Here is a 21,917-nt window from a genome sequence, read left to right as displayed (position 1 = left end):
CATCAACAGCCACATCATATTCTCATCAGGGTAATTTGGAGCTCCTGGCCAAAGGGAGGATGAATTCCCATCTGAGACATGGGCAGGAATCCTCTGCAGTCACACTTGGCAACAATGTCCACGTCCAAGCTCTGACTCATTTAGACTGGAGACAGCTCTGGTAACTCTATCTGGCTCCAAGCAGCCCTCATACAGCAGAGACTGACTGTGGCCCCTCCTGTGGCCACTTCCTGTGGCCCCAGCTGCCCAGCAGACTCTACTGTGGTACTCCACAGAGCTTCCCAGGCAGCAGCATTATTCCCTTCATGTTAAACTCCACAAGAGTCCCCAGTGCTCTTCCCATGGGGCAGTCCTGGTGTTGCAGAAGGCTCCTCCCTATGGAGCTACAATGGGAAGATCCATCAGACAAAGCACCTTCTCTTCAAGCTGCCTGATGACAGATGTTCAGCCAACGGAGCAGTGGGATTGGCAGAGCACCGCAGAAGCGCTTTATAATTCCTGCTCCTCTCCTCCTTCCTCAGCGTCTCCTGGGAGAGACACGATGATGAACGGTGACATAACTGACTGTTCCCAATCAAGGTAATGTAAGTAATGACAGCTGACGTGATTCCTGGAACGTGCAGGCACTACTGGCCCACGTGCCTTGCCTACCACAGGCAGCACAGCCAGAGCTAGTGGAGGGAGAGGAGACCAGAGCATGGAAGTCTGGCTGGGGGACAGCGGAGGAAGAGTCCCAAGACACAGAGGCTGTCTCCAAACCAGCTGCAAATAACTCATTACATCAGTCTGCAAACGGAGCAGGAACCAAGAGGAGGTGGATAGCACCTATGTCATGGATTAAATGCCTCCTGGGCTGTGTACAATGCCTGCCCCACACCTGGACACCCCACCAGAGTGACACCTGAGACTGTAACACCCCTAGTCCTTAGGAGGTGGCTTGTGGGGGTCTTACTTGGTCTCGCAAGGTTCAACAGCACTTTTATTGCTCTGGCCCTGCCCCTGCTCCCCCCACCATCAGTGACTATCTGAAAACAGGAACATTAAGTCAATAACCTGGACCTCACCTCCCCATGCAGCTGGTGCACAGGCAGCACTATTTCATCTGAACTCAAGGCAAGGGGGTGCAGCAGCCCCAGGTTGCACACACGGTTGTTCAGAGACTCACGGAGGGGAAGAAAATATTTTGCAATCTCATACTCGTAGTCCTCTTCCAGAGCATTGAAATTAGTAGGCAAATTTAACATGCAGAGAAACGACCGATTAATAACCCAGCATTGACTTAAGAAGACCTTGAATAATACATAGTGCTTGTACACGGAAAGGGAAAAAGTCAAGTCCTTCTGCCTGTCAAGTGTATCTGCCTCCCAAGCACTGACACTTGATGAGAAACCTCCCTGCCAGCCAGCCGCAGTTCTAAGCACCTCTTCAGAAATGCCTTTTGTTAAGATGAATGGCAAAACTTTGTGCCAAGTTAGACTGGCACTTGGTCAGCCCAAGTATGGTGTTATTTTAAATGTAATTAGTACTGCCTGTTAATAAAGTCCCTTTACACCTGCCAAGCAGACGATGATGCTGAGCATTTGGAGCATTAACTGTGAAGCTGCCCCAACCTGTCCTCCACCCTGTCTGCACTGCAATCCTCCCAGCAGCTCGGCCATGTCAAGGAAAAGTCAGACCCAAATAGACAAAAGACTGGCAGAAGCTCAGCTGCAGGTGCTGGGCTCCATCACACCATAATGACGACAGATGAAGCTATGATGAACTATTCCCTTCCACAGCTTGAATCCAGCTTCTGTTGTTTAAAGCTGGTTTTGGTGTGCGACAGTGAGCAGTGGTATCACTATCCCTGTGTGGTGCTCTCTAGTTTCCTAAATAATGATGGCTGCAGAAAAATTTGCTCCCTTTTGAGAATATTCCAAACCAGATCCAGCAGAAAACAGCCATTTTTATGTAGGGGCTACATACAAAATGCCCACTGTGAGAGGGGTGGAATGCTGCAGAGCACCAGAGATTTTGTGTAGCATCAGTGAAATACTGTGTATCTCGAATGCTTTGATTTTTGAGATGGGGAGAAAAGCTGAACAGCAACTCAGGCAGAGGATCCCAGCAACTGGTCATTCTGACTCTTGAAGCTGAGTGACCCTCCTGAGCAGCCAGCTCACAAGGATGCTGCGTGGATTTAATGCCTGCAAAGCAATTTGAAAGTGAAAAGCCTCACAAACAAGCCTTGTGGCTGAAGTCCAGAGGCAGGAGAATGAGACCTAATTTCTGTTTCAATCTCTGATATGGATTCACAGGAAAATCATCCAATCCCTCATGCCTCAGTATCCCCACAATAACATCTATTGAGTGGTATGAGCCTAAATTCATTCATGTCTTTAAAGAGCTTTAACATCTACTGCCTGAAGACCAAAGGACCATCACTATGCAAAACATGAGCTGTGTACAACACAAGGTCAGAAGGCATTTAAAAAAGAAGCCACCCAGTGCAAAACACAAGGGAAAAAAAGTGTGCAGGAAACAAGATTTGCCTTCTTCAGATGTAAATGAGTGCCAGCTAGCAGCAGAACTCCAAAGACACCCATTTTAGCACCAAAAAGAGTTTCTACAAAGGGCCCCAAGAAAAAAATGCAATAAACAGGCTCAATTCTCAGAGTTTGATTCCCAGAGCAATAAGCACAGAAACTGAGCCCAAAGAAAAGATCTGTATTAGAATCCAAATCCAATCATTCTGATAATAAAGAAAAGACATCTGAACTGGTGCAGAACTATTTCCAGAGAGAAGTTTGTCTCCCCATCCCTTTAACATCCTGCAGTGGCTCAATGGAAAAATACTTAAGAACTTGCAAGTTTGGTCATAATGTGTAAAAAGCCCCTGAAATGCGACATCATTTACTCTTCTGTGGTATTGCTCAGCAGAGCTAATAAATCTTGCATGAGCAGAGCTGATTCTAATTTTCTAATATGAAAAGGCATTTGGATTGAGAGAGAGGGGAAGATAAAAGTGATTGAATCTCCAATAGCCCAGCGTCAGTGACAAGAAACATCCTGCTATGGACCCCAAGGAAGAATGGCTCCCCCTCCTCCCCGAACCACAGGCACACTCACCCGCTCGCACATCCAATTCTCCCTGCTTTCTGCTCGCCACGTCTCAGTCTCCCCTATTGACAGGACGTGGTTTTAAACACAGTTACACAAGTTATCATTTCTGCCTTTTGATCAATCTGAATTTTCAGGACAATTACCCTCTTAATCAATGATTGCTATCAGCAGCCCCTTGGATTCTTCACCAAGGCAATCGTGCCGCCGGGGCAGACAGCGTGTGCATATGCAATGAAGCTGCGGGGAGGCACAAGTCCATCTTCCCCTGACGTAGTCGTCGGCTGAAAGGGTGGAGAGCTGTGAAGGCCACTTCAAGGAACACCTGACGTAAAAAATAAGTGGAGGGAATTAAAAGGGACATTGTGTGAGATATCTGTGGCACAGCTGGGCTGAGGGGATCAGGGACCTGCTGAACGTAACATTGAGTTGAAAAACAAGCCAACTAACCCAACAGATTTAGCATCCACTGAAACCATATATTTAAGAGCTATCTATAGCCAGCACTAACCACTCCTAATGAGGCTAATAAAGTCAGTTTCCAATTAGAGACTGAAACACTAGAAGAAGGAAAGGCAGAGAGGCAGCTTTTAAAAACCTCTGAAGATGTGGGATTTGGATATGGGGGTTTCTTTTTTTTTTTTTCCATCAGAAATTACTTAATATCACCAAAATGCCCCTAGGATTTACACACACAAAGCAAGACCCCCGCTGTTGTTCCCTGGCAGGATATGTATTTCAGTAATTGATGTTTGCACAGAACCTCAGCTCTTGGAGGATGTGGCTCCTTCAAGGCATCTCTCAGCACCACTGAAACATGGCCTCAGATATTTAGACACCACAGGAAACCTCAATGCAGCCAAAACCCAATTGTCAGCCAGCTGCATGATGAGGCATAGTATCCCTGCTCTTGCAAGAGCACCACCAGGCCATTGGCAGGCTCATGACACTTGGCTTGTGTTTCCAGACAAGGCAGGGCAAAGGAGCACGTGGCTCTCACCTGCATATCTCTCTAGGCTGCTCCCTTGACAACCTTAAGTGCTTCCCCGTGGCACAGAACTCCTAGACACAGAATTCTGCCCAAAAAATACCTCAGCCAGACCCAGGCACCATTGTGTCTCCCTGAGTATGTCAGCAGGTAGAGAGGCTGCACCTTTTCCCAGGCTTAGAAAGCATCCTGCACCTCTTGGTTGCTGTGTCGGCAGGAGGGAGCTTTGGGACCTGGATGGCAGCAGGGAAATGCTGCTGGAAAGCAGCTGAGCTCCTGCAGAGGAAGGCATTGTGGTGGCTTCACCATCTTGACCACCAGAACGGGCTGGCAGAAAGCAGCAGAGGCAGCGCCAGGTGAGGCTCGTGGGCCAGCTGCTTTTGCAGGCTGCTGGCTGGAGGAGCTCTCCGAAAGGCACAGTATTTCACTAGCTATTTTGCATGGAGAATTGCCGATCAAAGATATCCCCACTGTGTACTCCAGAGCAATAAAAATAAAAAAAACCCACAAGAAGAATTCTTTAGGCGGGTAATGGGCATTTTATTCCTTTTTATGACACTAAACATAGGCAGCTGGCATAATTACACCACAATAAAGGCATAATGTGCACCTAGCAGAACAAACTCATACTTTTGATAATTAGGCAGAGCAAACACAGTCTGGTATTCAGTCACATGGCTTCACTGTCTCCTGGATCTGTCGGAGCCCCTATCCCCACAGTATGTCAGCCCCATTCTTACAGCTGGATTTCAATGGGCCCCATGGGGAAGGCTGAGCAAGGAATGTATTGCTAGAACTCTCCTGCACTAAGAGGAATAACCATGCAGCTCTTTTGCTTAGAGCAGACAGGTACATGTGCAGTTCCTGGGAGGAAACTGGAAACTCCATGGGGCACAGCACCAATGGAGGATCAATCACCTCCTGACCAGCACAGACCTTCCCCACAGGGAAGGAGTGGTGCAGCAGAACCAGCTCGATGTGGTCAAAACATACATGGTGCAATGGCAAAGGGAGACCCAAAGCACAGGAGAGATTCAGAGCTGTTTCTGGTTTGGCAGCTCTGCCAAGGCCAGCTCCAGTACCTGGAAGGACTGAGCAGAGGTATGGAAACACAGTACCACTGCATGGCCAAATACAATTGGTGCCAAAAGGCAAGAACAGAGTGGAATTTCCCAGGGAGGCTGAAAGGCCCTCACCTACAGAAAGGGCCAGCCTGGACCTGATGGAGACTAGCAATTAGCTCTTTGAAAGTTTTGTGCTACCCCTAGTCCTGGTAGACCTGCCTCCTCCAAAACCCAGTGTCAAGCAGCAAGTGCACTCCTCTGGCAGCTGCAGGGGTCCATGCAGGACAGCTCCTCCCTGAGTGAGGAGCACAGCCAAGGTGGAGATCCTAAATGATCTCTAAAATATTAACAGCACCAGTCAGGGTAGGCTGACAGAGGTTACCACACTGGGAGAGCACAAGGAACAGGCTTTCCTGAAGTTGGCCCAAAACCATACACTAAATATCCACAGTTTGTTTAAAAATGCATCTGCAGGATGAATGCAGGAGGAGCACCAGCGAACAGCACACTGAGCTTTCATCTCCACACCACTAAAGCCCATTGGGGATGTCAACCACTGCTTGCAGGAGAGACAACAGCTCAGCTACACTCCATCCTGCATGGCTTAATGGAAGTCATTGGCTTTAAGGTATTTTGAGTGCAGTGTTGAAATGCCAGAGTGTCCTGGCTCAAAGAAAGGTGAGGTGGGTGCATGGCTGATCCATCAGCCATGAGTGAGACCTACGTAGTCGCCTGTGGATAGGATGCTCAGGAAGACAACAAACAACATTATTATGAGCTTTTGCAACACAACATTGAACACAAGGAAGGAAAGATGCATGTTGTCAGTAAATAAAAGCATCTTGCTCCACCATACGTATTGACACCCAGAAGGGACTGCTGAGAACTCAGTGGGTATTGAGGAAGCTTGAGAATGGCCATTTGCTCAGGAGCTTTGATGTCCTATAAAGATAGCTGCAACATTCATGTCAGAGCACCCAAGGATAAGGTCCTGGTCTGTAGGACACAGTGCCCAGGCAACTGGGAAAACTAGTCACTGTGAGATAGACCCTGTTTGGGTTCATGCTTCAGAGTGAGGAGAGCTGCCCTCCCCAGCAGGCCACAAAATAGGAGAAGTTTATGCCCAGACAAGGGCAAAAGATGGGTTGTTTTCTAAACAAAAGCAGACCACATCTGTAGACTTTTCAGCCAGTTCTTAGAAAGCCACTTTGAGAGATTGAATCCTTGGGTTGCAGACAAAGAGTTCAAACAAGGAAACCTGCAAGTGGAAAGAGCAAAAGCCAAGATGGAGCCAACGTGCTATGTCAGCATGGGGGAAGGGTGACATGAGACTCTTAATCCTAACTCTGAAATCAACTTGCTTAGTAGCCTTGGGGTTCTGAGTGATTTAATTAATTAATTTAATGAGTGTGAAGTACTGCAAGTTATTAATATACAAATTCCACTACTGTATCTCCCATCTCCCTGCTCACCATCTCTGGCTGCTTTATATTGAGCCCATGAGAAGCCAAAGCCAAGCCCTGGTATACCTCTGTGCAGTGGGGCAGAGACTGCAGACCCATACCTTCCCAGCCAGGATACCAGTAGCAAAGTCCCAACCCCTTCAGTAGGACAGTGCATCGTACATGGCACAGGGCACCTGGAACACCTGAATAAAAAAAACAAAATAAACCCCCCCAAAAAACAAAACAAATAACAAAAACCCCCAAACAAACAAACAAAAAAGTTCTGTTCTTCCCACTGACAGACAAGCCAATGGCTATCATAAACCAGCCTGCTGTTGCTGGTGGTGATGGCAAGCAGTCACTCCCTTTTGTAGCTATGCTGGCTTGGTAGGACAATGAGAACAAACCAGCTCATTTTTAATCTCCAAGGCTAGAGAATCTGATAGCCCATCATGCCTTCCTGGAGAACTGCACAAATCTTTTTTTATGCTCCTACATGGAGCTCCTGTCTTTCAAGGAGCACAGAAAACCAGCTCCTTTCCCAGGCACTAGGCACCTGTGCTAGTACTCAAGTAAAGCTCCAGATGAAGGGCTGGGATGCAGGGATGCTCTATCCCTTGCCTTTCCCATGGGACTCTGGGAAAGGCTATCTTTCACACATTGTTCCTTCAACTCCCAACTCCTCCTGGCCTGGAATGCAGCACACATTGCAGCATTATTATAAAACATGCCCTGCCTCTAATCCCTTCTCCTCCAGCCTTGCTCTGGCATCGACTGCAGGGAGCTGTGTCAGGTCCAGGGTCAGCTTCCCTCTCACAATACCAGGGCACGCAGAAGGTTCCAGTCCCTCTGGTGGACCTCAGTACTCAAGATGTGGGGAAATGCAGGATGCTCCACATGAACAGGCAGGTGAGACTGAAGGCCCCCAGCTTCTGCCAACAGCACCAGTGCCCTGCAGACACAGATGCAGTCCTGTGTGCAGGTGAAATGCCAGACCTGTGCCAGACTGACATCCAGCTCACAAGGGCCTAATTCTGACCATTCTTGTGGTTCCCTTGGCTTGCTCCTGGCCTGCCATGCTAAGGGCACCAAGTCTGGGTGCAAGCTCTTTCAAAACTTTGTCTTTGCCACCTACAGCACACACCCCCATTAAGAGGCAGGACCAGGAGTGTCAGCATGTCTCTTTCCTCACCTGCATGCAGCAACCAGACCCATGGAACAAAGGTCTGAGCAGTGTGTTTAACCTCAGCAGCAGTGCACACACAGAGCCAGATGGAAACCAGGAGGCTCCTCGGTGCAGAGGACAGATGTTCAAATCCCCCAGCATGGGGAGCACAGGCACAGGGAGGTGCAGCCAAGCAATATGGCACTCAGCAGGAAGAGCAGCACGCAAGGTCTGAGCAGCTGCCTTTTGCCTGCAGCTAAAATGATGTGCATAGAAAGAACCACAAATGCCAACCTGCCTCCAACAACCTGCATAGACAAGGATGCTTTCAGTAAAGCAACCATTGCAGTGTGCTCAGCAAACCGCTGCTCAGAATTTCACCTGAAAGGCAAATTTTTTGCCCTAGTTCAAAAAAGCTCAAAGGCAACAAATTCTCCTCTCTGCTTTGACCAGTAGCTGCAGGCTGCATGGGGCCAAGGAACATAATTGTGCTCCTCAGTTTCTCTTGAATCAATACCTTCTGACATTACCTGAGAGCCCTGTGTATCACAAGTGGCACCAGGAGGCCTCAGTTCTTACTGAAGCCCAAAGGCACTGCCAAGTAATGTAGTCTGCCTTGGGATTTTCCCCGTTCAAACATCTGGGATCTGGGCAGACAGCATCAGGAGGGGAGACTGTACATGGCACCCAAAGAAAATACCCCTTCTTTCCCTGTTCACATACTCTGAGTTTCTGTGATGTGTCCCAAGGAATGTAAACAGCCTGTGTCCAAATGCAAGGGCAAAGGAAGTTTCATAGTACACAGGGCAAGCAGGAGGGGAGAAGTGATGACCCACTGTCTGCTTCAAGGCAGGACCAGTTCCACCCAAACCATTGCCATCACATTCTTCTGAACTCCCAAGAGCTAGAGTATTCCTGCTCTTATCCATGGAAACTGTTTACTGATCTCCTGGCAGTAGGTAAGGATGGGATCAAGAGCCGTATACCACAACCAGCCAGAAACTGAGCACTTTCATTCCTCAAAAATGATTTCTGCTTAGTCTTCTCTAGGCTGAATATCCCAGATCACAGAAGCAATCAGGTTAGAAAAGACCTCTGAGATCATCCACTCTAACCTATGACCTAACACTACCTTGTCAACTAGACCATGGCACTGAGTGCCACATCCAGTCTTTCCTCAAATACCTCCAGGGACAGTGACTCCACCACCTCCCTGGGCAGCCCATTCCAATATCTAATCACCCTTTCTGTGAGGAAATTCTTCCTAATGTCCAACCTAAATGTTCCGTGGCACAGCTTGAGGCTTTGTCCTCTAGATCCCTCAATCTTCCTCTGGAGGTCACGTCTTCCAGCTCTCTGACCCTTCTATTCCTTTCTTGGTTTTCCATCTGTGCCAGGTCCTCCCTGAATGCAATATGTGAAACTCATTTCTTCCAAAGACTAAGACCAGAGTGCAAAACAGCCTGCCCAGGAAAAGAGGTGAACTTTAACATGCACCTAGTACATTTTAGTATGTATTAGCAGAAGACAATGCAGAACTCCTGAGGGTAAAGAAGTTAACCTGTGTGTGAGACGCCATGAGGACACATGCAGGATAGCTATGAGAAGGACAGAAAGATGGAAGGAAGTTCCAGAAAGAGCTTGTTGTTAATAGGTCCAGAATACTCATGTGTCCCCTTTGCCCTGGAGTAGCTCTAAGTGGCTTCTATATAACAGACCTTGTCAAAGGCTGTCTTTACCCACACAACAGAGTCTAAATGTCAGTAAGCAAGGAACATGCCCAGCACACAGCCTTCTGCTTGGCATGAGCCCTGAACAGCTACTGTCCATGCACCCCTCATGCTGTGCCTGTGCTTGTTTTGTTTTATGTGAAGGTAGATGCCAAAATCAACCCTGATGGTTACTCTGCATCATGTGAGCACTCTACCTCAACATGTATTGCAAACCCACTACAGCAACAACCCCTTGGTCCATCTGGTTATAACCTGTAGGGAAACTGAGGCATCAACCCATCCTGTACCTTCTTCTAACAAATCCAGGAAGACAAAAGGGAAAAGACTGCCAAGAACTTCCAGACTCATCTGCCTATTGGTTTTTCCTTGAAAATATGTTTTTACTCAGCATTCCTTATTAAGTAAGAAAGGAAGGAAAGGTTGCTCTGCAGAAGGACAGAAAGGGCTGCTTCTTTAAGGCCTCTCCTGGATGCCCTTTCCCTTTGAGATGACTATCCTCAACTCCCTCCTCATCTCCCTCCCTTTGATTTAAGAGTTCCTCTCCTGGCCCTGACAGTAAGGTATTTCTGTCCCACAGATTATAACTCACTCTGGGCTATTATTCAACTCCCAAGCCCTGGCCCTGCTGCATTTAGTCCAAACATAATATCCTTCATGCATATATTATCTGTCTCCCTATTATCTGGAATCATTTCGGAATTAAATTTCAGTCCTGCAATATTGGCTTGAAGAGCGGCTCGCTTTATGGGCTAGTCAAAGGTTAGAATACCAATCAAAATAACACTGCCGATGCAGAGAGACATTTTAATATTCCAAAACCCGGTAATTGTAAAAGGACATAATATTTTTTCCCTGATTACCCCAAAGGCAACACATGTTAACAAGGCGAGGGAGAGAGTGAAAGAAATTTCAGAGTTCAGACAGGCAGCACGACAGATTTAAAGGAGAAGTCGTGGATGGCTACTGTGCTCCAGCCTCGGAGCAGGAGGGCTGCTCTGCCCTTGCCAGAGGTGCCGCATTCCCCAGGATGCTTCCCCTTCTTGTGGTGTTTGTGCTGTCTGTGCTTCCCAAGCCAGGAGCCCTCAAGAGTGCTCTCACTGCAAGGGAACAGAGCAGCCAGAGCTGTGTGAGACAGATGGGTGAAGATCATCATAGCACAAGAAACTGCCGCGATCGGCTGGCCTGACCGGCACAGGCCACAGCACTGCCCCAAATTCCTGTCTGAACCAGAGCTGATGGTTTTAGGAAAAAAGCCTTCCCTCCTGAGCTGGATAATCCACCACAGTCCTTGGTAAGTTGTTCCAATGGTTAATTACCCCACACTGTAAAGATCTGCACCTGAATTACCTTGCTTTTGCTTCCAGGAACTGGAACTGCTAATGCTTTTGTCTGCTTCCGTGAAGGAACTTCTTGTCATATCTTGACTCTGCCTTTAGATATGTAACTACAGCCTTTATGCTTCTCTCTGGTACCCTAAATGGCTCGCATGGTTGTTACTGCATGGTGAGTGCTCTCTTGAAGTTCTCATCCAGTCTTCAAGTTTCAGAATTCTTTCTGATGCAGATGGGACCCAACATCCCATACTGGTCAAACCAGTCCCAAACAAAGAAATTTTCCAGCCCCTCTGCTCCTCCTCACCACTGCCTGTTTATAAATCCAACAGCAGCCGCCTTCTGGATGCAGTATCTGCACATGTTATCGAAAATGATTTTTATGTTTTCTTTCAGGGCATTGACAAAAGTGTTAAATACAAGAGGTCTGAGAAATAGATCCCTGTGGGACCCCACCAGGAAGACATGCACTCCATGATGATTATCCATTTACAATTAAATGCTAGGAGCTGTCAGTTTGCTCTTTCTTAATCAATGTAATGTGTGCCATGTTGATTTTGTATCACTCTTGTTTCTTAATCAAAATGTCATAAGATACCAAGTCAAATGCCTTCCAGAAGTATATTACATTGACATGGTTACCTTTATCAACCAAACATGTATTCTCATAAAAAATATATCAAGTTAGTTTGAAAAAGATCTAGTTTCCATAAATCCACATTGATTGGCATTATATTACCCTCTTTTCATTCTTTATTAATCAACTATGATATCTGGCTTTTCATTACTTTGCCCAGAATTAATGTCAAGATGATAGGGCTATAATTACTTCATCGGTCATCCCATTTGCCCTTCTAAATTACTGGTACAACATTAGCTTTCTTCCAGTCCTCTAGAACTTCCCCCATGTTCAAAGACTTATTAATAGTTCAGGGCATCTCAGCCAGCTCTTTAAAACTCCTGTAAACCAGCTACGCAAAATGCCAACCAATTCTCCACTTAACTTTATCAGAAAATTGCATTGTAACAGCAAACCTCTTGCTCAGCAATATGGAAACCTCTGCCTTTCTGTAAATACAGAGCAAAGTATTTATTAAACACAGTCATTTTGCTGTTATAAGCAACTCCTTCCATTTCCTTCCAACTATGAACCAATGCCATTCCACAGACACTTTCCTCATCTTTGTGAAAAGGATACTCTTACTCCCCTGAGCCCCGAAGCTGCACTTCTCATTGTGTTTCCTTTCACAACATCTCCCATTCCTGCCTTCTGAGAGAGAGTTTCCAAAGCCAAGAGCTTCACCGATGGGGTGAGGAGGCAAGCAAACCCAGGTCCCACTGAAGGAAGGGTCTCAGAACTTGTACCCATACTGCAAACCAGCAAAGCACTGGGCACAGTTCTTTGCAGTTAGGAGGCAACATTTATTCATGTGCTTGATGCTCTGGCCATGAAGTACTTTGCCTGAGGAGTCCTCCTCTGGCATTTCTAATCTTACCAGGCATATTCCCTGCAACCAGTAACACAATAAACAGGCAATTGATAACAAACCCTCTAAGTCTTCAGGAAGTTAGACCTCACAAAAGCAACTTCCAGGTATATGGGTTAACACATAAACCATTTCTCACTCATTTCAATGATCTTCATCCAAAGCACTCAAGACACTTCAGCACGAAGTGCCTGAGAAGTATTCTCAGAGCCCCTCCTCCCACCCAAAAGGCAGAAGGAATTGTTAATTCAGAGGAGAGACAGAAAGCTGTTAGCAAATCTTTGTTTGTTTAAGATGTGTTTATTTCTAGTAGCCAAATATTAACAAAAACATCCTATTACACGCTTTCTCTGACAGATTTCACAATGCAAGTAGGTGACCTTAAAACATTTGTGCATGTGTATTAACAGTTTGCTTCCAACCAGGAATATCTACAGATCAATAAAGGCTGACCCTGGAAAAGGCCAGCTCTGTGCTCAGCCATAGCACCCCAGCATGGTCACGTTGTGCTCCCCAAGGCTCTGTCAACTCTGTTTCATCATGTCCAGAGAAGGAAAGTTGCATTCCTTCACACACATCATTCAACTCTTGCCTTTCATAAAAGCTCTCCTGAATTTCAGGAGGATGTCAAACTAGGACCAGTATTCTGTCACTCCTAAAGCAACTACTATTCCTGTATCTAAAGACATGCTGCATCCTCTGAACAGAAATCAAAGATGGTCAAAGATGCCAGGACAGCTGTGCGGAGAAAGGGACAGCTCTCTGATGGGTATGAAGATTGTCTTCTTAAAAAAAATAAATAAAAATTGAGAAACAAGGAATAAAACAAACCCTTGGTGGATACATAAAAGACTCCTCATATTTTAACTGCAAAACATCCAGACAATAAATGGAAGATCAGGGATAGTGTACACAATATTAAAAATAAATTCCATAAGCCAGTTCTAAAGTCACAGAACCCACAAGTGTCTTTGTGCCAGCCCTCCAACAAGTTTTGCTATGCTGGAAGAGACAACTGAGCACGAATATGACCAAGGTCTCAAATCAAGAAGAATACCATGAAGAAGAACTAGAAATACATTCTTTCACACAATGCAAGACCTAGGCCCAAGAAAATGATCTGACAATAGGTTTAAAAGAAACAAAGGGACCTGCATCTTCACACAGCATATGAGTAAACAGAGTATAATTGATGCATAATTAAATAGCAAAAGTCATTGCTGCAAGATGCTGAAAAAACTGAAAGCACAAGCAAATTCAGAAAAGGGTGTACAAGTTTCTGGTAGATAGACATGGTAAAAACAGTGGGTGATAGACACAGTGGTTCAGGGACAGCTCTCAATTGTTGAGACAATTGCTGGGAATCAGAGAAAGCTGAGTCAAGCCATTGTCTCCCTGTTACACCTGTGAGCATCAGCTACTGGCCTCTGGTATAAAGATAACCTGGGTTACATATATGGTCTGGCCATTTTGATACCCTCATCATCCTTCTAAAGTTCTTCCACAAGCTTGTTTTAAGAAAATCTATTTTCACCTCTCTTCTTCCACCTCCTCCCTCCATCAAATCACTCTCCCTCCAGCGACGTGGTCCCAGCGCAGTGGTGCTGACGACTCCTACTTCCTGCTGGGTTTCCCATTCCCAGGCTCTTGGACACCCTGCAATTGCAGGCACTGTGTCCTCAGCCTAACACAGCACTGGTTCCAGCCCCAGGGGTGAGGATTCATCATGGGACCAACCATGCTGCTAACTCAAGTGGAACCTTGAAAACAAACCAAAGAGGCTCCCGAAAGAGCAGAGGAAGCACAAATGAGAGCTGATCCTTGTGTTAGAATAAGCAGTAATGGATTTACCCAGGCTACCTGAGGATACTCTCGAGGCAGCAGCCTGGTTGTAGCTTGTTAGGCGCAGCAGCTTTCCTTCTTGCATAAATCTGGACCCATGGTCTCCTGCTTCCTGCACATATTACTCCACTGGTACCCCTCTCTCCTGACATGAAGCACTCTGTGTATTTCCACCCTGAGCATCCAGCTTCAGTGATGTAGCTCAGGTTCTGCACCTCAGTCCTAACCCACAGGGCCTCTGTGGATCGACTTGACAGGTACCTAAGGAGAACTGCCAGATGGGATGGTGGCTCTCTCTATTGAGATGGTTTAAGGGGATATCTGAAATGTTGCAGCATTCAAAGAAAGCCTCCTCTGCTTTCTGCTGCTCTCCCACAAGGCTGAGCTAATCGAAGTGAAGAACATGATAAACTCTCTGCCCCAAGTCAGCTCGACACTGACAGTTCACCAGAGATAAAAGATCGCTCAGTGACATTAAAAATGTCAGCAAACACTGATCAGGCTTGACTGAAGGGATGCATTAGCAGGCTGGGGGGCACGGGGCAAGGTAAAACTTCAGCAAACATGGTCAAGTGCACAGGCAGCTTTTCCCCCCCCCTCTTCTCCACAGAAGACTTCTTTACAGATCCCAAGACACTGAGGCCACCATTGCAGCAGTCAGATGTGGAGGTCACCATCACCTGAATGGCCAGATCAATCCAACAAGGTTTACCTGAGGCAAAGCAAGCGTGGCAGCTACTGGGGGCAATTCCTGTCTCCAGCTTGCCTGAGAGGCAAGGTCTTGGAAATTGTGAAAGCTGCCTGCAGGCACAGGGTTCTCACCTCAACTGCTCCTGCAGCACAGCAGTGAAAAGTGAAGTTTATTGGCGAATGAACTCTGAGAAAGAGTCTCTCACCACTCTGGGAAGAAGATCTGCTGAGTGCTGGAGCATCCCATGCTCTGGCAGTGGGAGTCCAGACACGGACTGTTTTTTAAAATTATACGAAAGAGAGACAAAGAAGACCTGAAACTGTGTATGCATGGGCAGAGGGAATCTGGAATATATTTTGTTGCTACTGTGCTACACACAGGTACACAAACTTGTCTGTGTGGAATCCCACTTCAGCATTGCCTGGTAGCATTGCCTGACAGGAGCTCCCTAAATCAGAAAGGTCCTCTTGTTATCATTGCTCTTAAGCAGAGACTCTAAGGAGGTACAGCAGATGCAGGTGGGGCCATCATGCAGGAAACTGCTCTCTGTCACGTGTGCCTGTTTTCTTGACATCTGAAACATTCCAGTCTCTGCATTATTCATGACCCAGAAATCATCACTTTCACACTACAACCTTGCCCACCCCCAAACACCTTCGCTTACTTCGTGGATCAGGTCAGAGGCAGACTCAGCCTAGAAGGTATTTTTAAGTCAGGAACGTGCCGGAGGGAGGGGAAAAGGGGCCACCTCAGTTATGCAGGAAAGAACAGGGAGGGGCTAGTTACCTGTCCACTCTTATCTGTCTCTCACTGGAAGCTCATTCAATAGAGACTGAGTCTCCACTGGGTCCATCTACTTGCAAAAAATTAAGTTATCTAGGCTGGAAATCCTCTCTCACGAAAACACACAGGCAGTTGCCCCACAAGCACCTGAAAGAAGTGTGTGGCAAAGAAAGATCACCACCCCGGGGTAAGAGCAATTCCCAGGAGAAGCAGCTCTTAGCCACAGGACAGGAGAGGCCCCTGCTCTCCTCTGCAACATGGGTCACTTCCCAGAGGGATACAGGGTCCCATGACCCACTCTGTCTCAGAAGGTGTCAGATATTAAAGTGTCAGAATAACTTCACTGTTTTTTAAGGGACCAGAGGGGTTGGAAGAAGATCAACATTTCTCTCTCACATCCCCTTCCTGCACAATCTGAAGGAGGTTGAAGCTTTACTTTCCAAGTAACACATCTGCAGGGGAGGACAACCCAACCCACATGCCCCCATTCTACATGCTCAGCATGTGACCCTTTCAGGGAGCTGGGTAGGGAACATTTCACTGCAACAACTTCACTCCTGCACCTGCCTTTAGCTTTGTGCTTGGGACTTCATGGATGCTCAGCAGCCCTCAGCTGAGTATCACAGTATTTGCTGACATGCAATACATGAATGCTCATCTCGAAGAAGAGACACTTGCCCAGACATCTGCATAATGATGAATCCCAACTCCTAACACACTAAATCCAGCAGCCCGGAACTATGGGAAAGAGCCATAAGTCACTCATCCTGAGGCCCAGAGGAGGAGCAAAGCTGGATCAACCTACTTCTTAGCAAACATCACAATACACAGGGATTTGTTTTTTCTTTTTTAATATTATTATTCTGCAGCCATCAACCTGCTGGTTATATAGCTGCTATCCATTCACCGGAAGTTTAGTGAACTTCAAATGGCGATCATTAATGGTCACTGAACTGCAGAATGCCCCAATGTGCTTTCAGATTTCATTTACCAAGGACCAGCAATCAGCCAAAAGATTTGCTCTGACAGCAGGGAAATACAAGACCCTTTGACAAGTTCAGCCAGGAATGTGCTGCCAGCATCCCTTGTTAAGTTCATGTTCTACCCTATTTGATGGAACAGATCATGCAAATTGTCCTTCTGCGGCTGCTCAGCCTGTCATTCACGCTTCCATTTAAAACAATAAATAAATAAAAGAACAAAAGAAAAGCCCGCAAGAACAACGAGCTGTTTATAAGCAAATTCCGCTTACTGAGACCCCTAATTACCAGGAAAAGGCAAAGAAACCCAAATAAAGCACTAAATTGGATGGGGGAAGGGATTCTTACTCATCTAAAGGTTTAACCACGAGGGCCACCCCAGTTTTTCTTGTGCACAGACTGCAGCCTCTTCCCTCACCCTGCTACCGCTTGTAATCACACTTGCTCTTTTTTTCCCACTTTGGTTTGTCACTTATGGCATCACCACATTTTTCTGTGCAGATGAAGCAGCTGTGCCAGGAGATCTCATGGATGCACAGCAGGCTGCTCCTTAACCACCCAGTGAAGGCATGGAGCAAAAGACAAGGCACTAGACAGTACTGAGTCCAAGGCATTTTGCTTAGCAAAGTGATCACTGATCCCTTAGGTAGACGTGCTGCTGAGACAGCTCCCTGTCCCCATGCCACAAAGAGGAATGCTGATTTTTATACTGGAGTATTTCTGCATTTATTAATCAGAATTTCATCTGATGGGAACCATGCTCCTAGGAGCCTTATATGGCTGCAAAACAAAACAGAGTCAGCAGTACTGGCAACAGCACAACCTGCACTGAAAGGGGTCTCACAGTGCCCCAATATTATGCAGAGACATTGCACTGTGCCTGCCACAATGGGATTCTCCCCAGCTGCAGAACACATCCCATCAAGTATAGTAAGACTCTATTAGAGGAGATACAATAGGGAGCTGGAGGACTCGCTCAGCCCAGCTTCTGAGAAAATAACTCATTTCAATGCAAAACAGCAGTAGTTATTAGACACCTCCTTAAAGAGGAAAAGTGAAGGACAAGGGGAGGAGGGAGACAGAGAGACAGGGAGACAGGGACCATGGCAGTTTGCACAGAAGTACCTTTTTCAGATTAATCCACTGTTTGAAGTAATCAGCAACTGGCAGCCCTAAGTACTGGCATTGTCCTGGTAACCTGTAAGAGAGAAGAGAGAGCAAGTTTGATTCAATCAGTGTCTTGACAACACAAACTCTGTTTTCTTAAGTGCATTCTGTTTAGAGATGGAAAAGACCCTCAAGTCTGCTGTAACATCATGCTGCACATCAGAAACACCATAGCTCTTGGCAAAAAAATCTCATGAGAGTACAGCTTGGTTTAAGACTTTTATACATCCAGCCACATCCAGGCTGCTGAAACCTTTTAGACTAAACATTTTGAACAGCAGTTGTGTACCAGTGCAGCACTCAGCCCTTCTCCACACTGGCTAATACACAAACACGACCGGAGTATCCAGGCTGTCCTTGGCCAAATCCCTGCAAAACGATGCTCCTCTGCCAGCAGCTTACAGGGCAGACAGAAGGACTGACAATTCACCTGTCATGCCCTGGTGCTTCTCCATTTGGCCTTTATGGTTAAAACATCAAATGCGACATGAAGGAGGGAAGGAGGCACCAAAGCATTAATTTTCTGGATAGCAATGCTGTAGAGCTAAGAAAACAGAGGCTGTTTGGTGCTTGGAACAGAGGTGCTTGGAAGAAGAGAGCAGACACAACTCTGAAGATACAAGGTGCTGCACACTGTCTCACTAGGGATGTGAGCACAGCAGCCAGAGCTGTGAGCACACATATTTAACCCCTCCCTTCCTACAGCACGCCGATGGAATAGGGTTCAAAACAAAACAGCACCGGTAAGGGAGGTGGATTGCCTGAAGGGACAGCAGCACCTCAGGAAAGCTGTTTCTCCCCCACTGTGTCACTCCCAGTGTGTTTGCAGGCAAGCGAGGATGTGCCCCGCAGCCGGGGAATGCTGAGTTGCAAACCGTGTGGCTCCAGCCAAGCCTGTGCAGGGACATGAGTTATGTGAGTTTTCCCTGGCCACTTTGATCTGATCGAGAGTAATTGATGGATCTTGTTCATTCACATACTGCTGAGCATGCCTGGGGCAATGGTCACGGGATCTTTAAGTGAAGCAAAGGAACATCCCAAATAAATATGTCAACTAAATAAATGACTAAATTAGAGCTGTTTGTGCATGTTAAAAGTCACAACCCCAGAAACTGGCTTTTGCAAACAGAGAGGGGTGGGGAATCTCCCAACTTCCTCAGGCACATGGAGGTTGTAGGAGGAGATTGTAGGGGAGGAGGAAGACCTTTGAGTGCCAGCATGAGCTGCTCAAATATCAGAACATAGACCACCATGTCCAGGGCAAAGTCTTCTCCTTGCTCTCCAAGGAGGAAAGAGTGAATAGTCCAGACTAGATTTCAGATTCAAGACTGAAATACAGGAACAAGCTCTGGTGAGAAGTGGATACAAGGTAAACACCCCAAGGTGCACCATCAGCATCCCAGGCAGTACCTGAGTGCTCAGTCCAGCTCCAAACCCTTTGGTGAACAGGGACGCATCTCTCCAGACATTTCCCCAAAAAAGGAGATGAAGGAGTAACACAGATAATGCACTTGCAGATAATGTGAGACTCAGGGTAGTGCAGTATCAGAGCAGTTTGGTCTTAGTGACTCCTCCATTTCTATGGGAGTAAAAGGAATCTGGGAAGCATATCCAGAGGAATCTACTGGGAATATGTGACCAACAGAGCCAGCACACACTGGGACCTACCTATGTACCACCTTTGCTCTGCTTAGGCTAAGAAAGGAACAGACTTCCTGTGCCAAAGTCAAATGCCTGGTCCTGAGAAGATACACATGTGATGATTTAGGACCAACAAATTAATTCATACAAATACATTTGAATAAGAATGTCCAGAGAAAGCTCTGTGAAAGCAGGAAGGCTGTCAAAAGAATGAGTTTGCAAGAAGCAGGGCCACGGCGGTTTGCAGCGTAAGCAGTGCAAGTTGCCAGCACAGTCCCATCCCTGGACACAGATCACCTGATGCCATCACGCTGAAATAAAGCACCTGGAGACACTCCTCACAATTGCACAGCTGCCACACAAACAGCAGCCTGGACCATGCATTTTACAGCCATTACACAGATGTCCATGATATCCCTTAGTCTAACAGACCTGACCAGCATGCTGAGAAAGCTCTTTCTCCAGGAAAGCTGCTTTTTGCTGGTGTCCAAATCAAGAAAGATCACAAGAAAAGGAACCATCTAAAACAAATAACTGGTCTAAACAGAGGCACTTGATTAGCTCAACCTCTTTCAGACTGCTCACATTTAGCTAGAGAGCATGATGACAGAAGTTAGGAATGTTACAAAAAATTAGTTTCTCCTCCTGACCCAAGAGGCTTTCATTAATACAGGTCTTAGCTTAGCTCTAGTTAGAGGAAAAATTATCAATTCACCTAACATCTGGATAGGACCCAGAAAAAGTAAGTGGAGCATTGCTCTTGTTAGCCACAGGAATTGACAGCAAACCACCCAGTGCAATGAACGACATCTAAAGCACCGCCATCCCTGTGGGACCAAAAGGCCCAGCAAACTGGACACTCTGGTTCTATTTTCACCCTGAGACTGATGGCAGTGTGCCCTGGGCGCTGGACAGTGGGTCTTTAATTGGAGAAAATAAATGCTCCAAATAAATATGTCAACTAAATAAATGACGCATTTTTGCAAACAAGTAACAACCCCAGAAACTGCCTGTGAAGCTGTGTGACCTCAGGACATTCTCCCTCCCCCTCCATGCTTGTTCTCCCCTCATTTCTTGTCAGCAGCAGAGGGACTTCAAGTTTTTCAAGCACCAGGTGACCAACACTCACGTTATAATCTAGGCGGGCTGTCAGCAGCACAGACTAAAACGTAAGTCTATCCCTGAGCTGGAAGAGGCAGTCCTGGTGGCTCCAGACCACTGAGGACACAGCCACTGAGCAAGGATTAGCAAAGGATTGCTATATGGGTTTAGTCTGAATATGTACCACTCCTGGCCCAGGGAACCAGGACCTTTTGCTGCACAGAAACTGGATTTCCAGGTAGCTACAGGGAGGAAAACACCCTGCAACATCTTTTCCCCAGATCCAAGATTGTCACCTGCAGTGGTCCCCCCCACTCTTCAGCTGGTAACCAGGCAGGAGTTTCTCCATCATCTTTTTCAGGCTGGACTCAATAAGGTGTATCTGTGGCTGTCCTGAGGAGCAGAAGTACTGTGGCCTGTCAGGAAGTATGTCTATTTACCAGGGTCACCACTCAGTTGAGCATTCACTTATTTGATAAATAAGCTCTTATGCTTAGTATGGCTTCTTGCTTTTGCCAGAGCCAAACTTGCTCATTGAGGGCAGCTTTGCTTGAGCAGAAAGCTCAGGATTTGGCCTCCCTCTGGTAAAGGAGAAATGAGGACACATTTTGCTGCATTCAACATAATGCTTCCAGTTTTTCAACAAGGTCTAACTGCCTTCCCAAACACTGATGCTCTCACTCCTTGGGACAGAAGCTGGCTTTCAAAAACCACCCCAACATGCAGATGCTGATGGCATTTGATAGAGAGAAACTTGAAAATGGCTGTAGGATTTTCCAGCCTCCAATGCAGTCCTGGTGCTCTGTCCTCACAGAAGCAGACATGGGAGCACATAACCTCTGCCTGCTCCCAAAATGCAGGTCCCCTTTGGGCAGAAGAGCAAGTGACATCAGGTAGCATGCTCTCCTCCACTAGCCAAGCAAGTTGAAGACTTTCTTAGACCATGGTCAGCAGTGGCAACTCTGTACTCTTTTCAGAGAGCTTTCACCACCTCAGGTTCCGATTTCCATCCAGCCCTGTTTCACCACCCTGCAGGGTAAATGGGGCCTGGAGATGAACGGGATGCAAATAGCAGGTGAGGTGACATGGCTGCATTTCTGCTGTTGAAGCCAGCTCTCTCCAAGGCAGCAAGATGTGCACAGCTCGGCGGTGATAAACGGCCTTGCTTTAGTTATCACTTTCCTTAAGTTAAGGAGAGCAGCCTAGTGATGGATGGGCTGGAATTCGGTTATCAGGGAAGGCTGTCAGCCAGAGTTGCCTATCTCCACACACATTTAGCAGGGCGTCATTATGCGGTGGCATGGAGTTAAAATATGACCAAGGGTATTGAAAGAAAAAGAACAGGATTAAAAAAAAAAAAAAGGCAAATTGAGCAACAATAAAGGAGCATGAGGCAAGAA

At 46.7% G+C, this 21,917-nt stretch overlaps 1 protein-coding gene across 2 annotated transcripts in view; it reads right to left on the bottom strand.

Moving 5' to 3' along the window:
* Nucleotides 1–21,917, bottom strand: part of ERI3 (ERI1 exoribonuclease family member 3) — a 129,762-nt gene that overhangs the window by 59,828 nt on the left and 48,017 nt on the right. For both annotated transcript variants that reach the window (XM_085067779.1, XM_085067780.1), the window contains exon 6: nt 17,734–17,806. In XM_085067779.1, the coding sequence (XP_084923905.1) occupies nt 17,734–17,806 (73 nt within the window). The remainder of the gene's footprint in view (nt 1–17,733; nt 17,807–21,917) is intronic.

This window comes from Lichenostomus cassidix, chromosome 8 (assembly GCF_008360975.1).
Source record: "Lichenostomus cassidix isolate B80296 chromosome 8, HeHo_3.0, whole genome shotgun sequence".
Classification (NCBI taxonomy): domain Eukaryota; kingdom Metazoa; phylum Chordata; class Aves; order Passeriformes; family Meliphagidae; genus Lichenostomus; species Lichenostomus cassidix.
Note: the sequence above shows the minus strand (reverse complement) of the source record. Positions and strands in the feature narration are given on the sequence as shown.